Source organism: Sparus aurata, chromosome 13 (genome assembly GCF_900880675.1).
Source record: "Sparus aurata chromosome 13, fSpaAur1.1, whole genome shotgun sequence".
NCBI lineage: Eukaryota > Metazoa > Chordata > Actinopteri > Spariformes > Sparidae > Sparus > Sparus aurata.
Genome location: NC_044199.1, coordinates 28122914 through 28142898, shown reverse-complemented (window position 1 = coordinate 28142898; position 19985 = coordinate 28122914). Strand labels below are relative to the sequence as shown.

Here is a 19985-nt window from a genome sequence, read left to right as displayed (position 1 = left end):
CACAGCCTGGTATGCAATATTTCCTAGAGTCTTGACTCAAGAGGGAAGTTGTCCGGTTTCCGATGACAGTGAACGTGCCATTTCAATCCATATTCTCCATCTTCCTCCAACAAGGCAAGGGACCAACCTGCGTCTTGAGCCGAACGTAACGTTAACATTTTCCCGCTGTCATTCACGCAACCAGGTATTTGTAATATTTTGCAGTCCATCATTACTAAAACGTTATTGTTACTTTTAGTGATTTCGTGTCGGCCAGTCAGCTGGGCAGCTCATCTAGTACGTTAACGCTAACATAGCTCCTGTCAGCAGCAGTGAAAACTGGGCCGCCGATCACTTTCCTGTTTTGAGGTCTGATTTAATGCTATAAAATTGTCAATCAAAACCCGTCTCGGAAACTTGCTGGTGGTGGACATCCAATAGGTGTTTCAGAATGGTAGTTTTGTCCAAATTAACAAGCTTGCGTAGTGTTAGCGTCAGTCATTATACTGCTGCTTTTAATGTTAGCATGCAGCAGGCTAACGTTAGCAAAGTGTAACTGCTAGTAACTGGTCCGAGTTATTGCTAAGTGTAGCTAGCTTGACATCACACCCAGCACACTATCTGATATATCAGGATTTATTTAGGCTAGATGATAAGTAGATGAGATTATCATATGGCTACAATGTTGGTTTGTTAGCTAGCTCAGTTACGTCAAGATAAGGTCAGCTGTGTGTAAGATGCAAGCTAGCTAGTTAAATTGCGTTGACAAGAGATACTTAATGTTTACTTCAGGCTAAATTGTGTAACTTTAATGGTTGCTAGCACCTACAACAAACGTGAAACATAAAACAAAATGGTCTGCAAACCAACTGTGTGAGAGGCTGTTTCACTATTTAACATTGAGGATGGCTGTGTAGCATCCTACACACGGTGACAAAACCAGCGCCCTCTTTAATCTAGAGGGAAAAGTACCACGTCCTTGGGAGATGCTGTAGTTTAGGAAACCATGCATCCACTGTATATTTTGATTTTCTGTCTTCATTCATTGAGTCACTCACCTCACTGTCAGTTTACGTTGGTTTGTCTAATCAGAAGGATTAATGAGCAAATGTTACCAATACTAACATGACACAATACAACATCGTCAGACGCATGTACCTGAACATCTCACCCATATGTGATCAGTGACTGTAATTCCAAATCAGGGGTCATTTACATGCCGCTACAGGAAGTCCCCCCACAATATTGTGGAAGCTGCTTCTATAGATTAATTGCACCCCCTTCAGTCACAACAGCATTAGAGGCCAGCTTCTTCCAACAAACTGTGAAAACCATTTTTCTTTATGGATCTAGTATTGTGCATATGACAGGGAAGAGCCCTTTCCCAGACTGTTGCCAACACGTTAGAGGCACAATTTTCTCTAAAATATTGTGTGCTGAAATCTGGGTTTATGCAAACAAAGCAAATGGATGGATCCTATAATCCAAGCACTTATTGGTTCATCAATTTGCCATACAGTGCAGCCTAATTTAGCCCTTTAGACATAATAAGACAGTTTCACAGTCAAGTAGTAGTGTGCTTAAAATAACTCAAACAGACACTGCATTGTGCTTGCTCTAACATTTTTTAAATCTGATGATTGATTTGTATACAAATTCTATTTTGCAGAAGACATAAGTGTTGACTCACCTTTTAATAATTGAATAAGAAGTGAACTCTGTATGTGACGAATGGTTGGAAGGAATAATGAATGCATATTTTCCTGATTACATAATGAAGTGTATATCTACTCTGCAGACTTAAAGGACCACAACCATGACGGACTCCAAATATTTCACAACAAACAAAAAAGGTGAGAATCCAAGAATTTGTCTAGAGAGGAATTTTTTTTTGCTTTAAACATTCAGCTTCCTTCAGTGTGCACTTCATTTAGCTTAAAAGTTTGAAAAATCATCTTATTTCCATTTCTCTACTATGATTCATCTTCCAGGGGAGATCTTTGAACTGAAGGCAGAGCTGAACAATGAAAAGAAGGAAAAGAGAAAAGAAGCGGTGAAGAAAGTCATTGCTGCCATGACTGTCGGCAAGGATGTCAGGTACACTAGAAATGTTAAACTCTTTCTTTAAATGAACCAACAATTTCGAGTTCACACTACAATTTCTCAGTTGATATTGTTTTCACCATATAGTCAAAGCATGTAGCCATTGTGGAGGGATCTACATTTTGCTTCATGATTGGACAAGCAAAATTATCAATGCAGTGGGAACGCGAGTAACAACATCGTGCCAAAGCATCACAAGGTTCTCAAAAGTGACAACAGAAGTGAACACAGTCAGTGGTGGAAATAGGAATGCAAGGAATGTGGATAAAACTGTCGGTTGAGCACTTGGAACTCTGCCCATTGTCACACCTTTTCACATCTGGCCAAGAGGCTCAGAAATCAAGCATCAGATCAGGAAACTGTTCTGAAAGTTACAAAACGAGGGCTCCGTGTCACAAGTATGAGCTTTTTACCACCAAGAAACAGCCTTGAAGCCTTGTGATGAAAACTGTGACTAAGTCGTTCTTCTTTTCTTTCAGTTCTTTATTCCCAGATGTGGTGAACTGCATGCAGACCGACAACCTGGAGCTGAAGAAGTTGGTCTACCTCTACTTAATGAACTACGCCAAGAGCCAGCCTGACATGGCCATAATGGCCGTCAACAGCTTTGTCAAGGCAAGGCTCTAAATTAACTTATCAACTGGGCAATAATACTGCCAGGGTATACAGAAAGTGTGACTACATTTCTGCGAAAATGCTGTTAATTTTGCACTCAGATGAGAAAGCAGCCTTTTCAGATGTATTTATTGTGAATGGTATTTTTGCTTCTGGATATCACAAAGATGGATATTATAATTTAGCTGGATGAGTATTTTTAATATTGTCTTTAATTTTCATCAGAGCGCAAAGCTAAGTTATCATTTTGTTGATTTTCTTTCCCTCCAGGACTGTGAGGACCCAAACCCTCTGATCCGTGCTCTGGCCGTCCGCACCATGGGCTGCATCCGGGTGGACAAGATCACAGAGTACCTGTGTGAGCCACTGAGGAAGTGTCTAAAGGATGAGGACCCTTATGTGAGGAAGACTGCGGCTGTTTGTGTGGCTAAACTACATGACATCAACGCCCAGATGGTGGAGGACCAGGGCTTCCTGGACTCCTTGAGAGATCTCATTGCTGATTCAAATCCCATGGTGGGTGTCAGTTATTTTCCAGCTAAGCCTTTTTTTCTTAGGTTTGAAATTCATTCCCACAACAATAATGGAAATGCTTTGATTGGAAATTTTGGCATGTTTATTTGTTGTCTAATCTTCATCACCACCTTGTGAAATAAGGTTAAATTTCAACAGTTGAAATGCACTTTAATGAGGCTTGCGTGCATGTTAACGTCAGTTGTTTACCACTACTCTGTTCTGCCATGGAGAAATGGTTACATGCGAATTTACATGCAAACAACAATTCATTGAACGGCAGTCTCATTTTCCTCACATTCCCCCACCCATACGTATATGACTGGTTGTACTTTTTTAGAAGCCTTTAATTTTGCGACATGGCAACCTACTGCTGAGTTTAATTAATGCAAAGTGAATATACAGTGTCATCCATCAGTAAGTCACTGTCACCTGCTGTCTTGTACAGATCCTTACACAGAGTAGATGATAAGGCTTGTGTACTGTGTGTTAAACATTGCTGTCCTGGCCTGACAGCTCTCTATAGATGTCGGCGAGTTGGTTCTTCAGGTGTTTTTACAAAATGTGTTGTTTTAGCACGTTTCATTGTCACTGGTCTGTGGCATTGCTCGCACATGTGCGTGCTTGTTTGCTTTACCTTTCTTTTTATTTTGCCTCAAATGCAAATTACTTCCAGTCAGCTCTTTGACAGTTTTCCTTGTCAACCATAACCAGTCGCAGAACACTGCACTTTGCACTTAACACCATAACATAAACAGAACAATTGAGACTAGTGACCAAGTGAGAAGACAGCACCTTGACTAAGTGAGGGGAGGCAGGGCTATGTGAGCTCTGCAGCAGTGTCTATGTGTCAACTTACTTTCAAAAAGAAAAGAGTTATAAAGCCCAACTTTAAGACACAATATTCAGAATTGATATGTGTTGAAGAAAAATTATACTTTGACAACAATTTAGTAATGAACATTACTCTTTGCATCCCTCAAACTCTGTGTTGATTTACAGTGAAGTTGCTGATGAAATCCAAACTATAGCTACAGAGTTCTCTTGCAAACTTCTCACCACAGACTACCTCTTTCCTTTAGGTTGTGGCCAATGCTGTTGCTGCCCTGTCTGAGATCAGTGAGTCTCACCCCAACAGCAACCTGCTGGACCTCAATCCCCAGAACATCAACAAGCTGCTGACTGCCCTTAACGAGTGCACAGAGTGGGGACAGATCTTCATCCTCGACTGCTTGTCCAACTACAACCCCAAGGATGAGCGCGAGGCCCAAAGGTAGCAATCACTCTGAAGTCAGACATGTAGGCTTGTGTCGATCACCGTAATATCGACTATAGATGATTGAAGACAATATAATTGTATTTACTCTTTTGGTATAGAAATTCTCATCAGCAATCTTTATTTATTTTATTAGATTACTTTTAATTATCTGCCTTTCTTAGGTAGCTTCAATACAGAAATGGCAGGAAATTAAGGAGAGATAAATGCAACAAAAGCACCAAGCCAGACTTAAATCTGGGACCTTTGGAGTTCATTGTCAGCGTCTTATCACTTAAACTTTTTATAATTTAGCTAGTTATTCTGTTATGCTCAACCCCAACACGACACCACTCTCCTTTTTTAAATTAATGACCCTCCTTGTGTAATTTGTGTTATGTTCCCCTTTGACTTTCACCTTTCCCTCCTTCACCTCCAAAGCATCTGCGAGCGTGTCACTCCCCGGCTGTCTCACGCCAACTCAGCCGTGGTGCTGTCAGCTGTCAAGGTGCTGATGAAGTTCTTGGAGCTGTTGCCAAAGGACTCTGACTACTACAACACCTTGCTGAAGAAGTTATCCCCACCACTGGTCACCTTACTTTCTGGAGAGCCGGAGGTCCAGTATGTGGCTCTGAGGAACATCAACCTGATTGTCCAGAAAAGGTGTGTGATCACAAACAGCAGAGGCTCAGTCATATTTTTCCCTGCAGTGAAGTTTATATTGCTACTACTCATAAAAATAAATAATTTAAAAAAATTAAGGTAAAGGGAATACATTCTTTACCTTAAGTTTTTTTATTAAGACATACAGTAAATTCAGAAAAGACTTTTCAGAGGTAATTTTGACAAAGAAAAAACATTCACATATTCATGTCAGTATCATAATTCTGTCTTTGCCCTCTTGAATAAAATAACACGTAAGTTTCTCTGTGAATCTTCCCACAGTCTAATGTGTAATGAGTTGTCTTTTGTGCAGGCCTGAGATCCTCAAGCAGGAGATTAAAGTGTTCTTTGTTAAGTACAACGACCCAATCTATGTGAAGCTGGAGAAACTGGACATCATGATCCGGTTGGCATCTCAAGCCAACATTGCCCAGGTACCTAATTTAAAATGCAGCTATGTGACAGCGTTGTTAAGAGGAAAAGGATGAGGCTTTGCTCTCTTTAACTTGGTGTATTTAACATTTATACCTAATGAAGTTGGAAATTAAATATGTTTAATTTCAGGACAATATTTGGCCTGTCAGGGCTCAAAAGAACCAATATGTGATTTCCACATGATGTCTTCTGTATATGTACCACTATGTATAGTAAATATTTAAACTTTGTATTGTTCAAATAATGTAGTTTATTGTCAATTGAAGGTCGATCTTAAATGTGTCTTCAAAGAAGGCATCAAACGGCAACAAAATCAATAAAATTGAATTACAACTTCAAGCTGTTAAATGTGTGTATGGTGTTGTATTGTGTTCACTCGCAATAAATGTCACTGCTGTTTTCGGTCACTTTTAGGTGCTGGCTGAGTTGAAGGAATACGCCACGGAGGTGGACGTTGACTTTGTGCGCAAGGCTGTCCGAGCCATCGGACGCTGTGCCATCAAAGTGGAGGTAAGAAATGCTTTCTCATCATATATATTACCTGGTCAGTTTGTGACATATTCACTGCAGATCAGTAACAAATACAGCATCTAGTCTTACATTTACTACCTTTTGACTCCGGTTATGGATTGCAGCTCAATTGCATTAATTCAGATGCATCTGTTTAGTAGCCTGGTTTATTAATATTTATCCTCCCATCACGCTCCAATTTGGTGTTAAATGAATTCTCCTGTATGTAAAGCTTCAAGCCACTGCAAACAAATCAAAGTGATAAGATATATCATGAGTTTCTGTGACGTTTTTACGCAAGTAATGATATCATGGTGCCTCTGCCCTGTTCTTCTCAAGCAATCAGCTGAGCGCTGTGTCAGCACCTTGTTGGACCTGATCCAGACCAAGGTCAACTACGTGGTCCAGGAGGCTATTGTGGTCATCAGGGACATCTTCCGCAAGTACCCCAACAAGTATGTTTCCTGCTGAACCTGTAAAAACTGCTGCATCACGAGTCTATCAGTGCAGTCTGGTTTCCTCTTTTATGTGACGTATCAATTGTGTTTTGGATTTGACCAACAATTATATTTAAAGCACTTTACATAAAGTACTGACCTTTAACTTCCCTGCAGTATTTACTGTACATTGTACATTTAAGCCCCTCAGTTTCCGTTTCCGTTTAATTCTGGCCACTAAGATACTGGTGTTCTTCAGGTATGAAAGCATCATCGCCACACTGTGTGAGAATCTGGATTCCCTGGATGAGCCTGATGCTCGTGCTGCCATGATCTGGATTGTTGGCGAGTACGCCGAGAGGATCGACAACGCTGACGAGCTGCTGGAGAGCTTCCTCGAGGGCTTCCATGATGAGAGCACCCAGGTGGGTTCTGACCCCCAACAAACTAACACACAGCTAGTTTGTTCCTGCCAACAGGACAGCTGTAACAATGTGGACATCACTCTGTTTGGCTATTTACGTCCTTGTGTCCACCTCCCACGGCAAGGATGAGACTTTTACGATATATGACAGTATGTACTTTGATTTATAGGTCCAGCTCACTCTGCTGACAGCCATTGTCAAGCTGTTCCTTAAGAAGCCATCAGAGACTCAGGAGTTGGTGCAGCAGGTCCTCAGCTTGGCCACTCAGGTAAGTGTCATCTTTTATATCTCTGAAGGTGCTTTATTTATTTGTTTTTGCTCAGGTCATACAGGGAGCCTCTGAGAACAGTTCATTTTTGTAGTATATTGAAAGGGTTTTTTTTTTTTTTTTTTTGGTCCTTTTTCTCAATTGATAATTGTTCAGGATGTCTGCAGATCCTTAAAAAGTCTTACTTAAAATGTCCTTAATTCTGTTTTATATACAATATACGGTGTGTGGCCTGTAAAGGTCATTCAGTAGTCTTAAATTTGGATTTGTGGGTTCTTAATTGCCGTGATGATTTTGTTCAATTTCATTTATTCATCTTGATTCTAGATTCAAAGTATATTTTTGATGTTACAAATCTTAAAATGATCTCTGAACTTTATATTTCCCCTTCCCTATTGGCAAAATATAAAACCATATTCCTACATAAAATGTTCTTCTGCATTGGACCTCATATATACTGCATACCCTTCATACTTGTCAGGAAAGTATAAAGGTATGCAGTATATATGAGTTCCCATGCAGAAGAACGTTTTATGTAGGAATATGGAATACTGAATAAGGAAACCAATAATTTGTCCGAAAATAAGTCTTACATTTGGTTTTAATGCGAACCTGAAAATGTCTTTAAAAAGCTTTAAAGTGTTTGATACCTATAGATACTCTGTTACCAACAACTAGTCCTAATGTGGTCCTCAAGATCTAATTCATCACTGTACAAATGCAATTGGAAACAAAGAAATAGAATTAACATCATGTGTGTTGAACTCTCCTGTTCATCTGCAGGACTCTGACAACCCTGACCTGCGTGACAGGGGCTACATTTATTGGCGTCTGTTGTCCACTGACCCTGTGACCGCCAAGGAGGTGGTGTTGTCAGAAAAACCCCTGATCTCAGAGGAGACTGACCTGATTGAGCCCACCCTACTGGACGAGCTCATCTGCCACATTGGCTCCCTGGCGTCTGTCTATCACAAACCCCCCAGCGCCTTTGTCGAGGGCAGCCATGGAATCCACCGCAAACACCTTCCTGTGCAGCACAGCAGGTCAGACACACAAAGAGTAGCCAAATTGTTAAAGATAAGGCTGGTGACTATATTGATAATATATCATTATCGTGATATGAGACTATATGTCTTTTTAGATTGTTACATCCTGATATGGCAAAAATTGTTTCTTTGCCTGGTTTTAAAGGCTGCAGGCTACAGTAAAGTGACATACATTTCTAAATTTACCAGACAGTTCTTCTTGTTCTAATATTTGCGTTTACCACTCATTATATTTTCATTACCGATCAGAAATCAGAAATCTCACTGTGCTCATATTTTGTGAAACTACTAAATAGTGATCCCGGCAGTATTGTTGCAGTATCAATATTAAGGTATTTGATAAAAAATATCATAATATTTTTAGTTTTGTCGTCCAGTCCTAACTATTATGAAGTGCTTTTAAGGAAATTTCAAATATCAAGATTTATATTGCATATTGTGATCACAGCCATATCACCCAGTCCTATTTACAGACCTGCATTTACTTTTCTCCCTCTTTATTATACTCGCATGGTTCTGATTGCCTTTGGTCACCGTATCCTGTGCTCTTTTTACTCTCTGTAGGGTTCGACATGTTTACTTTGCATGATTTGAAAGTTTGAATTAGAGTAAATGTATATACAAGTTGTAAGTATCTCCTTAAATATCTCTGGTTGTATTGAGAGAAAGTGTAAAACATCAGAAAACATCAGATGTATAAATCAAAAGATTGTTGGTTAGATTATATTTTCCTGATGTTTTTTAAAGGATTTTATATAATGTTATTTATACTTTATTGATTACCAGAAGGGAAATTTGGATGTAACTACAGCCCAAGGACTGAATACATGTGGATAGATAAAGAAAAATTAAAGAGAATAATTTAATGTGTTTTAAAGTAAGAAAAGATTAAATTATTTAAGAGCAATACGACACAAAAGTGCAAAAATTGCAGCAGTAGCAATATATGTACCCGCCTAGAATTGATGTTTTAAATACCATCATGAAGACCTATTTGCTTGATGGTGATCTATTCTATTGATGTTTTTTTTTTTTTAATCTAATGTGACACACAAGACAAGGTTGCATTGTGTGTGCCTGAGTCAATCACTGATTCAGATCTCAAGGTGTCATTTTAAGAGCAGTGTTATATGGCCCGAAAGCAGCTATGACATCAAATGTGGCATCAAGTTGGGGCTGGATATCATTGTCTACCGTACAAGATATGTATACTCTGATTGCTGAAGTCTATATTTCATGGTGCATTTTATGCTCCACTAACGGTTCTGGAGAACAGGATATTACCCAACACCCTGAGGAGATTGCCCCATTTCGCACTGAAATTAATGAGGAAGAAATATATTTTGTAAAGAAGAGATGAGGTGCTGCTTATTTTCATGGAAGAAGGGGTTTCACTTTTACAGTCTGATTTAATTGGGCTCATCTAGTGTTGTAGGTTAGGTAACTTTGATTATGTATAATCATATTTGACAGTTAGATCTCAGTCCTTGTTTCCAGTTAAGTTGAATTGGTCCCGGCGGAACGTTACTAAATCAGCAATAGATAAATCAATCAATCAATCCATCAATCAATCAATCAAAGCTTTATAGTCATTTTGTTGTACCAACAAAGCAGCACAACAAAAATTAGATTTAGTTTCTCCAGGATCAATAACAGAAGACAATAAATAACACACAATATATAAATATAATCATTTAAAACTAAAACTATGACTAAGGGCTTGTGAGGTGCATCAGTGCTCATGCTCCAGAACAGCAGTTCATCAATCTAACAGCAACCGACCAATCTAAATACAACTGACTGTGCCATGACATGTGATTTTATTCAAGTCAATGAGTCTGTAATGGACTTGGAAAATACCTGCCCCTCACCAGTACCACGGTTTCTCCTATGACAGCATTGATACTGGTGAGAGCCCAGTGAGCGGTGGGCCAGCAGCTGCCATGGACCAGCCACATGTCATCCCCAGCCAGGGTGACCTGCTGGGTGACCTGCTGAACCTGGACCTGGGCCCACCAGTCAATGTGCCCCAGGTCTCCTCCATGCAGATGGGTGCAGTGGACCTTCTGGGAGGAGGCCTTGACAGTTTGGTGAGCTTAAACACACACACATTTTGCAGTTGAGTGGATGCATTGGCTAAACTTGGTTGAAGAACCAATAAACATATTCCATGCATCCGTGTTTTTGTATCAGTGGGCTGCATATGTTGCACAATGGTTTGCAGCGGCAGTTCCAAAGGATAGTAAGTTGATAACAGCTGCTCACACCTCAAACTTATTCAAAGTTATTCAACACGTCTCATGTATAAATCTCCATTCAGCATTAAGTATAAACTTGGGACCCATATTTTAAAACATTTTTGAAGAATACTATCACTCACTAGGAACCAGTTAGTTTGAGATGAGTTTCAGTCTAATAAAGTCAGAAACATATTGAGAAACGTACCGACATACTGCAGGTTTTTAGCCCAGTTTGGACCAAACATTTGCAATGAACATTTCTAAAGGTTGCATGGAGAAAGTCAGAGCAGTGTGAAGTGGTCTCTCAGTCTCAGCCAGACTTGCCAACTGATATTTGTATGTATCTTGTATCTATCTATTTGTATCTATCTTTAGGCTGATGTTTTAAGACACTGCAAATCACATCCAGTTATAAAAAAAAGCTAGAAAAGCCAGCAGATAGAAGAGAAATAAAGAAAGTTTTTGCAATGGAGATACAACGTCTCATCTAGTCACGTGGTTGCGAACTAAAAGGTTTCCAGAATGTCAAATGTCTAGTCGCAAATCTTTGGTCTGAACAGAGCTTTAGTAGTATTTAAAAACTACAGAATAACTCCAGCCTCATCCCTTTAATCTTTACACTGGATCAACTCATACTTGTCTTTTCAACTTAAACTCTGTCTTTTGCACTATTATTATCAGAGGTTATCAAACCAGAACGCAGTTTATCTTTGCTAATTAATATGGGGCTGTTTTTGGTTCACAAGGTGATGGGATTGTTACGAGTGTGATGCTGACTCAAAGGCAGTTATCAAAAGAAGAACAGAGCATTCTCTCTATAAATCAGCATTTTGAATGTTCCTCTTTTATATCCAAGAAAGCTGTACATGCCAAAATGTCAGCTTCCTTCCTCTGATTAAACATGAAAACAACTGACTTTGAGTATTGAGGAAAAGCCTTTTTATTTTATAAGAGTAAATTTCCATTTCATTTTTTATTTCAAAAGTGCCTGTTTTTTCTTATGTGATAAATAATGTTTATCTTGTTATAATGCTCATGTAAGTACACTTGTGCCTTTTCTATGTCTGTTTTTACATTCAACACATACGATTTTGGTTTTGGTTTTTTCCACTCCTGAATAAATTTGGTACATTAGAATATTATTAAACTGTTTTTTCAACATAGAGCCACATTAAGCCTTGTTATGTATTTCCTTTGTTAATGGTCACTTTTTTCACTTCTCAAAGCTGCTGGAATAACTCAACTTCTTGATAATCTTCTTGCAGATTTGAAAGTCTTATTTTAACGTCTAACCTACCATGTGGAGTTGCTATTTTCCCAGAAAGTGAGGGCTCCTCTTGATGGGTTGCGGTTGCTAAGAGAGTCTCTGTCTCTGTCTGTGTTTGTGTGTTTGGTCTGTCTGTCTGTCTTTGGGGGCCTCTCTTCTCTCCTGTAGCTTGGGGGAGACCTGGGCGGAGGTGTTGGGGGAAGTCCAGCAGTAAGTCAAGCCCTTCTGCCTGTCTGCATGCTGCATGCTTCCTGAATTTAGCCCACCACTCTTTCAAACCAACTTCTACCAGTTCTTTAAACCTGGCTTTTCTGTCTCACACGAATATTTTCAGTTAGAAGACCACTCAGATGTTAAGCATGTTTTAGCCCATTTTCAGACTGAGAAAAGCTATCTTGTGATTTTCACTTGTATTCATCTTCATCTAGATAGGCCATAACTGAACTTAAATTAGACGGATATAATTTCAAGCAGGCTGTATAAAAGATAATGACCAGGTCTGTCCTCATCAGTAAGATTCATCTTTGCTCTTAGTGAATCTTAAATCTCAAATCTTGTACTGTCAGGTCTGCACAAACTACAGGTTAGGAACTTATTTTGGTTATCTTATCATTATTGGCCATGAGAAGCAGGTAATTATCTTTTGAAAAAAAATCAATATAAATTGTATCCTAAATTCACTCTGAATCACAAAGTGAGTTCTCTTAACCTGCAGAATATAAAATCCACTGTTAACATTTACTGATTGGTCCATTACAGAGATGAGCGGTAAAATTATATATACCTTAAGACAAGATAGATTCTGCTAAGTTTTTCCACACCGTTTGTTAAATGGTATCTGTCCCTTTTTAATTTATTTTTTATTTAATTTAAGAACCTTGATTTGTTGAGTGCATAAACCATGGGATTAGCCACAAACTGATCATTGTATTCAGTTTCATGAATTACATTTTAATTTAAACCCGGAGCCTCTAAAAATTTGTATCTGATGGTTGACAATTTTTTGAATATACCATTGCAGCTTATATTTAAAAGTTATTTCCTGCCATCTTAGTTCACTTGAAAATTGCTATATTTAAGTAGTCCATCACAATAAACTTCATTCCAGCTTTTATTTTTTAAATTGCTGAATGGTCTGAAAAGATTGCAGTCACACCCTTCAAACAACTGGAAAAATATCTGCACACTGTTGCTCCCTTAAGTGCAACAGTACGCAGTGCACATCGAAAAGCCATTTAAGGAAGGTGCTTGATCAACAGATGACGAAAACACAAACTTGAAAAAGTTTGCATACTGTTGCTCCCTTAAGTACAATTAATAATCAAATCCATAAGTAAATAGGGACTGCTATGTATTGTTTACAGTCATAAGCTTCAGAAATAATCTAAAACACAATTCTGTGAGTATTATAGCTTGATAATTAATGTGCTAAAACACAAAAAAATACAAAAGTAGGCTCCTCTGAATTAATGTCACATTTGTGCTTTTTCTGACTTTCTCTGTTATTTCTCTGTGCTTTGGCTAATCTCATAAGCTTGCTTTAGTTTGAATGTCGTGTTTCCTCAGAATCACTGGTGTTTTATTAATATTTTCTTCCTTTGGCATAACTTCAGATTGTCTGTTTGATTCTCTTTGTAGGTTTAGAGCAAATTGTAAAGTTGTCAGTGACACTTACTAAAATTACGCTTACTCAGATTTTTTTTCGTGCATGTGCATATTTGTTGTGATTGCTATAGGTGGGACAGAACTTCATCCCCTCATCTGTCCCGAGTACTTTTGCTCCGTCACCCACACCGGCACCTCCAGCCGTTAGCAGCGGCCTTAACGACTTGTTTGAGCTCTCCACGGGCATGGCCATCACCACTGGAGGCTATGTAGCCACAAAAGCAGTGAGTGAAACTTCCTTCGTAAAACAAATGGGCCATAATTCACTTGAATAATGGATCACAAGCATTCAGTCAGCTCAGTGAGGTGTGATTAGATATGTCTAATTACACTGGTGCTTTTTACCAGGTGTGGCTGCCTGCAGTGAAAGCAAAGGGACTGGAGATCTCCGGCACCTTCTCTCGCCGCCAGGGTCACATGTACATGGACATGACTTTCACCAATAAGGCACTGCAACACATGACCGACTTTGCTGTCCAGTTCAACAAGAACAGGTCAGTGAGATGACTTATGAAAACTTATGTTTAACAAGGGCTCAACTACCATTTAATCCAGCTTAATTTTAGTTTGGTGTACCTCATATATTGGTAGTATATATTATAAATGTACTGAATGTTTTTTTTTTTTTCCTAAATGTAGTTTTGGGATGATCCCCACCAGTCCTCTGCCCATTCACACTCCACTAATGCCCAGCCAAAGTATTGAAGTTTCTTTGCCAATCAACACCATTGGGCCAGTCATGAAGATGGACCCACTAAACAATCTGCAGGTACAGAAGCCTTACGTTGAATCAATTTCCTGACACCAAATGCACAAATACTTTATACTCTGTAGTATTAACTGAAAGCAGTTTGTTCAAAGTGGACTGGAAGAGTTCATGTGAAATAAAACATGTATTTTTACCTTTACACAGGTGGCTGTGAAGAACAGTATCGATGTCTTCTACTTCAGCGTACTCATCCCTCTCAATATATTCTTTGTTGAGGATGGAAAAATGGGTATGATTGTCACTCACAACTTTATACATGTATGACATCGCTCTTCACACCGTCACTATCTTATTTTTCACAACCATTGTAGCAGCAACAGAATATAATTTGCAAATGTTTTTATTTATATAGCATAGGATGTGAAATGTTTTATGAGATATATTTACTGCAGAGTTCAGGACAAAATATTTGAAAATAGTTTACTGTTAATTGATCCTTTGAGCTGTATCTTTGGAATCAAAATGTTGCCAGAGATTTGATTCTTCATAGCTGAAATGGAAAATCTAATTATTAGTTCTTAAATTAAATTACCACTGAATCCTTAATGTTGAAATTTAAATAGCACTGAACTTACAGCTCTGACATATTTTCCTTCGGAAACCATCTGAATTTATCAAAATTCTCCCCTGACCTTTTAAATGTTCAACATCAACTTGTGCACTGTAAAAACATTTTAATTCAAGTGTGTGTGTATATATATATTTTTAGTTTTCACAAATTTAAGTCTCAAGTGCCAGCTAATCACAGCTATAACTACTATCAACGATATTTAAACTGCTCAAAATCAGTTGGCTCAAGTCTAAAAGTCAGGTCGCTTAAATTGTGGTCAAAATGAGACATATAAATTTACGATATTAAAACTGAAACTTGAACATCTGATTACACCAAGATTAAACAATCAAACATCTGGCCCATTTTAGAAATAAATTCTCTGCTTCAACATCACTGTGGGTATGTGTGTACTATATATATATTTGTTTGCTTTCCTCCTTCAGAGCGACAGGTGTTCCTGGCTACCTGGAAAGACATCCCCAATGAAAACGAGCTCCAGTACCAGATTAAGGAGTGCCACCTAAATGCAGGTATGCAGACTTGTATAAATAAAAAGGCCCTCAGGTGCAAAGCAATTTTTCTGTAATATCTTCTTTTTTCAAACCAATTTCTCTGGAGGAAAAGTACAGTTTGTCATTATTTTATTTTTTATATTTTTTTTTGTTTGTCAAATTATCTGTCATTGAAATTTCATTTGCTGCCACTGGAGATTCTTTGTTGTTTTTCTTTTGTGTCAAAACCAACAAAAATGGTTTTAAAGAAACCATTCAGATTTTTTCATGTGATGTGCGAACTTCAGAAGGGTTGTACTAAACATGAAAATAAGTTCAGTGCATTCATATTGATTAATTTAGCCATCATATTTTCGCCCAACCCTCCTACAACATTTTTCCCTTTTGTTTAATCTCAGATATCCCCAGCCTGACTTTGTAAACACTTGCACTGGCCCCATTATCACTATAAGGATTTCCACATTTTAATCAAAAATCTGATAACCTCCCTCCTGTTATGCTTTCCACAACTCATCCAATGAGCTCTCACTTCTCTCTTGTCTTTCTCTACCCACATGCCTTTCTTGGGATACAAGATACCTTTCTTCTTCCTCTGTACATGAAGGACAACTTCTTTCCTTTTAGTAGCTGCCCATAATTGTGCCACTGCTATTCTGGCAGCAGGATGGCTAACAGCCCACAGCAGTTGTTCATAGCTGGGTCCAGTGTTGTAGAATACCTGGTCTAAAGGTTGCTGGTCACAGTTCATTAAAATCCTCATAGAGCAAATTCTCCCATCAGTTCCCAGATAAACCGTTAGCCATGTATACATTAGTTTTTAGTACCTATAGTCATTACGGTTCCATTAGTGATTACATTACGTGTGTGTGTTAATTGTCGTGATTCTGGTCTTGCAGATACAGTTTCAGGGAAGCTGCAGAATAACAACATCTACACCATTGCCAAGAGAAATGTAGAAGGCCAGGATATGCTCTATCAGTCCCTGAAGTTAACCAATGGCATCTGGATCCTTGCTGAACTGCGCATACAGCCTGGCAACCCCAACTATACGGTATTCAAGAACTTTTAATCAGCTTAATATTATGCCTAAAGCTGTGCTTTATGGTCTTCTGATGTCAAATTATGTGCATCATCTCTGTGCTAATAGAGTGCTAATTGTGTTTGTGGAAGTACCTGTCTGTAGTCGATGTGTAGGTGTGTCTCTGATTAAGTAGACATTCAACTTTTCTTTGCATACATTTTGGCTTTTTAAGGGGGCTCTGTGGTACTTCTATGTTATGCTGGAAGTCAGTGCTTAGTTTAAGTTCCTTTTCTAAACAAACGTCAGAAACTATTACTGTACTGCCCTGAGCCGAGGCACTCGAGAATGTCACATCCTTTGGACATCACAAAGAAATCCACAGTCTAGCAGCATCAAACAACTTCAACAAATTGTCCACAGGCTTGTTTAGACAACCAAGAGAGACGGGGAAGGTGTAATGTTTCATGTCACATTATAATCCACTCACATATGGCCAATAAAAAAGTGATTAAAGCATGAAAAATGCAACAATTTTATATATATATCTATATATATATATATATATCTATATCTATATATATATATATATATATATATATATATATATATATATATATATATATATATATATATGGCATTCAAGAAAGATGGCATACGAAGAGTGAGACGAAGCTACATCTTTGTACATTTCGTATATGATGTACATGATAATTACACAAACTAGATGCACAATGGCGCTTTTTCTTGCGGTGATTTTGGAGGAAAGACGGCACCGGCGCCATCCGTCTACTTCCGGCTCACGGCCCCGGGGAAAAAATCTCGTGCGTGCGCAGAACGCAAAATCTGATCCACTCTGATGGAACGTATACATGCAGGAGTAATGCGACTATCAATCGAATAATCTGGGTGCTCTAATTCGACTATGAGAAATCCGGTCTGATTTTAGTCAGACTAGGGTGTATACATGCATCTTAAAGATCTGATCATAGTCAGACTAACACAGTAATTCGGTTTTCTTGTGTGTCATGTAAACGCACTGAATGTAAAAAGACCAGCCAGTCATTACTGTTTACTATTCAGTATCAGCAGTTTAAAACCGGATCTTACTATTCTTTCAAAACAGCATCTATCAGTTTGAGTATATGAGTGACTTTTTTTCTCTTATTGTAACTCTGTCCTGTACGATTCCACAGCTGTCTCTCAAGTGTCGAGCCCCTGAGGTTTCTCAGTACGTCTACCAGATGTATGACGCCGTGCTGAAGAATTGACTTGCTCCAACACTTTGCATCTCTGCTTCACCCTGAAAACGAACAGCAGTGTTTCTATCATGTTCTGCCATCTGCTGTTAGAACTGCCAAAAGAAAGGAATCTAAATAATGAAATAATTTGGAATATTGGGTATTTTTCCCCTCAGAGATCAACAAGGAAAATGTTAGTAAATACAAAAGAATAGTGTGTAATCACCATACTGTAATTCTGTATAATGTACTGAAGTTCAACAGTACAAACACTGTTGATTTTTCCTCGATTTTGGCAGTTGAAAGCATTATTCAACTCCCCATTTAGATTTTTGCCTCCCAGTAAAAACATGTCTATCATTCCATCCTTAACTTAGTGTCTTAATGTTGTAAAGATGTGTCAGATGGTGAAACTGTCCTGAGTGGAAACAAAAATGTTTATTATCTACTGCGTGTGGCTCACACATTTTTCGTTATGATTTATTTTTGATACATGCATTGCTTCAGTTGTAGCTACAGAGTGACACCAGTGTTGATCTGTTCCTTTTTCCATTAATGTGTGAAGAGTCGAGACCAACAATCGTGTTTGTCAGAAGCTACTGATGTCTGTTCTGGAGAATGTTTGGCTCCGAGAGGCCACAGCTTACAATTACCACTTGAGACATGCCAAATCGAAAAATATCATTTTGCTGTTCCTGTTATGGCTTTAACGCAGCTTTTTGTGTTGTATAAGATTTTGTGCAACATGTAGATACAAAAAGTATGAATCATTGTAAAGTAATTGAAACACTTTTAGGGAAATTTCAAACAGGAATATATAAACAAACTATAATGTAGTTGCCAAGTCCTGAAATTATATTGCTGCTCCTCACCTGAATTATGTTTGTGTGTTTATCAGCACTCCACCTTTTCACCAGATCAACAGGTAAATGTATTCAAAGTACTCAGCTTTTTAAAAGCTAATTTCTTTTAGGCCTTTTTAATGGTGAAAATTGTGAAAATGTTAACTGGAATAGTAGAGCTCAATTTTACATAATAAAGTCATGCTGAAAAATACACAACACATGAAGTGTAGTGATGCATCTGCAGGCTGAGTAAGTGGGTCCCTCCACAAGCCATCAGTAGAACAGACAACTTGGAAGCTTCTGACAGGCAATTAATGTATAGTACATTTGTTTAAATTCTTGGGTAAAACTTGCCAAGCAGCCATTATTTTCAACTTCAAGTCTTTGATCATTAGCTTGGAACCACTACACAAACCACAGCAGCTATTGATTTTGTGTTAACACATCAGTGCCACTCCATTTTAAGAATAATTGCTAATTTGCTCCACATGTAATTCTTTTTATAGTAACCCTGTTTACTGCAACCACATAGTTGTACACAGCTTTATACACCTGTATTTTCATTCCTATTTATTGTGCATCTACCTCTGTGTGTTTCCTTTTTAATTAATTGTTGCAGGAGCTTCAATTCTTTATTTTGCTTTAAATGTTTTCACCTTTTCTTTTGATGCCAGTGTTTTTCTAGTCTTTTATGCCATTGTTGTCAAGCCAATCTAAACCAGTTGCAAGTCAGCCAAACCAATTTCACAGGACCAAGCATCCAAATTAAATGCCAAGCTTATGTTTTAGTACCCTAGTGTCAATATGAATTTCTAATGTTGGCGTTGTTTGTGCTATAGAACATTAGAGTGCATATGCTCTAAGGCCCAGAATACAATGTAGTCCAGTGATGGTGTAGTTTGTGTGGCTAATAAATTAAAATGTTTTGGTATTACCCTGCAAATGAAATGAAGCTCTATCTACTCCACAGAAAAGGCTTTTTCAGGGGATCAGTTGTGTGGTGAAACTATTTTCCTACATGGTAATGTAAAAATACATATATGTGCCTGCATGAGCCTACTGTCTATTTTATCCTTTTTCATTTAGGCTGTGGATTTCCTACATTGGAAAAAAATCTTACATTAATTTCTCTGTTGATCTCTTCTTTTTTTTAACCACCATTGTCTCTAGCACTCCCACAAATAAAAGTATATACAAAACTGTTGCCAGCAATACAGAATGTACGGAGAGAGCATTCATAGCATCTTATGAAATGAAATATTTCTAGCACCATTGCTGTAACCGTGTTGTAAATGGTTTGTTATTGTCACATTACCACATGTTATGTCAATAAACTGTCAAATATATGATGTATCACTGTGTGTTCAGATGTCGAATATTAAAAAAAGCAGAGCTACAGAACTCAACTGATCTGATCTAATCAGACACATGGCGGAAAGCAGATTGGCTGGATTTTAACCAGCAACGTAAGGATAACTGTCTATCAACCTACACTCTTCTGCTCTACCAACTGAGCTATCGAAGTAAGGACTTTGCTTGGAATAAGCCTTCATATCTTTGTAATCTGAACAGACAACAAAAGGACAAATACAGAAGGCATGTCCTTCTAGCAGAAAATGCCTGAAA

The 19985-nt window shown here is 38.2% G+C and overlaps 1 protein-coding gene across 3 annotated transcripts; it reads left to right on the top strand.

Annotated features, from left to right (window-relative positions):
• Positions 1 to 44: 44 nt before the first annotated feature.
• Positions 45 to 19712, top strand: ap2b1 (adaptor related protein complex 2 subunit beta 1). 3 transcript variants are annotated; one of them, XM_030437085.1, is made up of 22 exons: positions 45 to 184; positions 1778 to 1832; positions 1971 to 2076; positions 2562 to 2697; positions 2968 to 3213; positions 4293 to 4483; positions 4907 to 5128; positions 5442 to 5562; positions 5978 to 6073; positions 6413 to 6528; positions 6770 to 6935; positions 7105 to 7203; positions 7987 to 8246; positions 10147 to 10339; positions 11925 to 11966; positions 13493 to 13645; positions 13770 to 13915; positions 14061 to 14190; positions 14335 to 14419; positions 15187 to 15273; positions 16152 to 16306; positions 17470 to 19712. In XM_030437085.1, the coding sequence occupies exons 2-22, from the start codon at positions 1796 to 1798 to the stop codon at positions 17542 to 17544; spliced, it is 2862 nt and encodes a 953-aa protein (XP_030292945.1). In that variant the 5' UTR covers positions 45 to 184; positions 1778 to 1795; the 3' UTR covers positions 17545 to 19712. The 3 variants fall into 3 exon arrangements, with proteins under 3 accessions (XP_030292945.1, XP_030292947.1, XP_030292946.1); XM_030437087.1 differs by lacking the exons at positions 16152 to 16306; positions 17470 to 19712 and adding an exon at positions 15403 to 16112 and having other exon boundaries at positions 15187 to 15372; XM_030437086.1 differs by lacking the exon at positions 45 to 184 and having other exon boundaries at positions 1779 to 1831; positions 1969 to 2076.
• Positions 19713 to 19985: the final 273 nt, after the last annotated feature.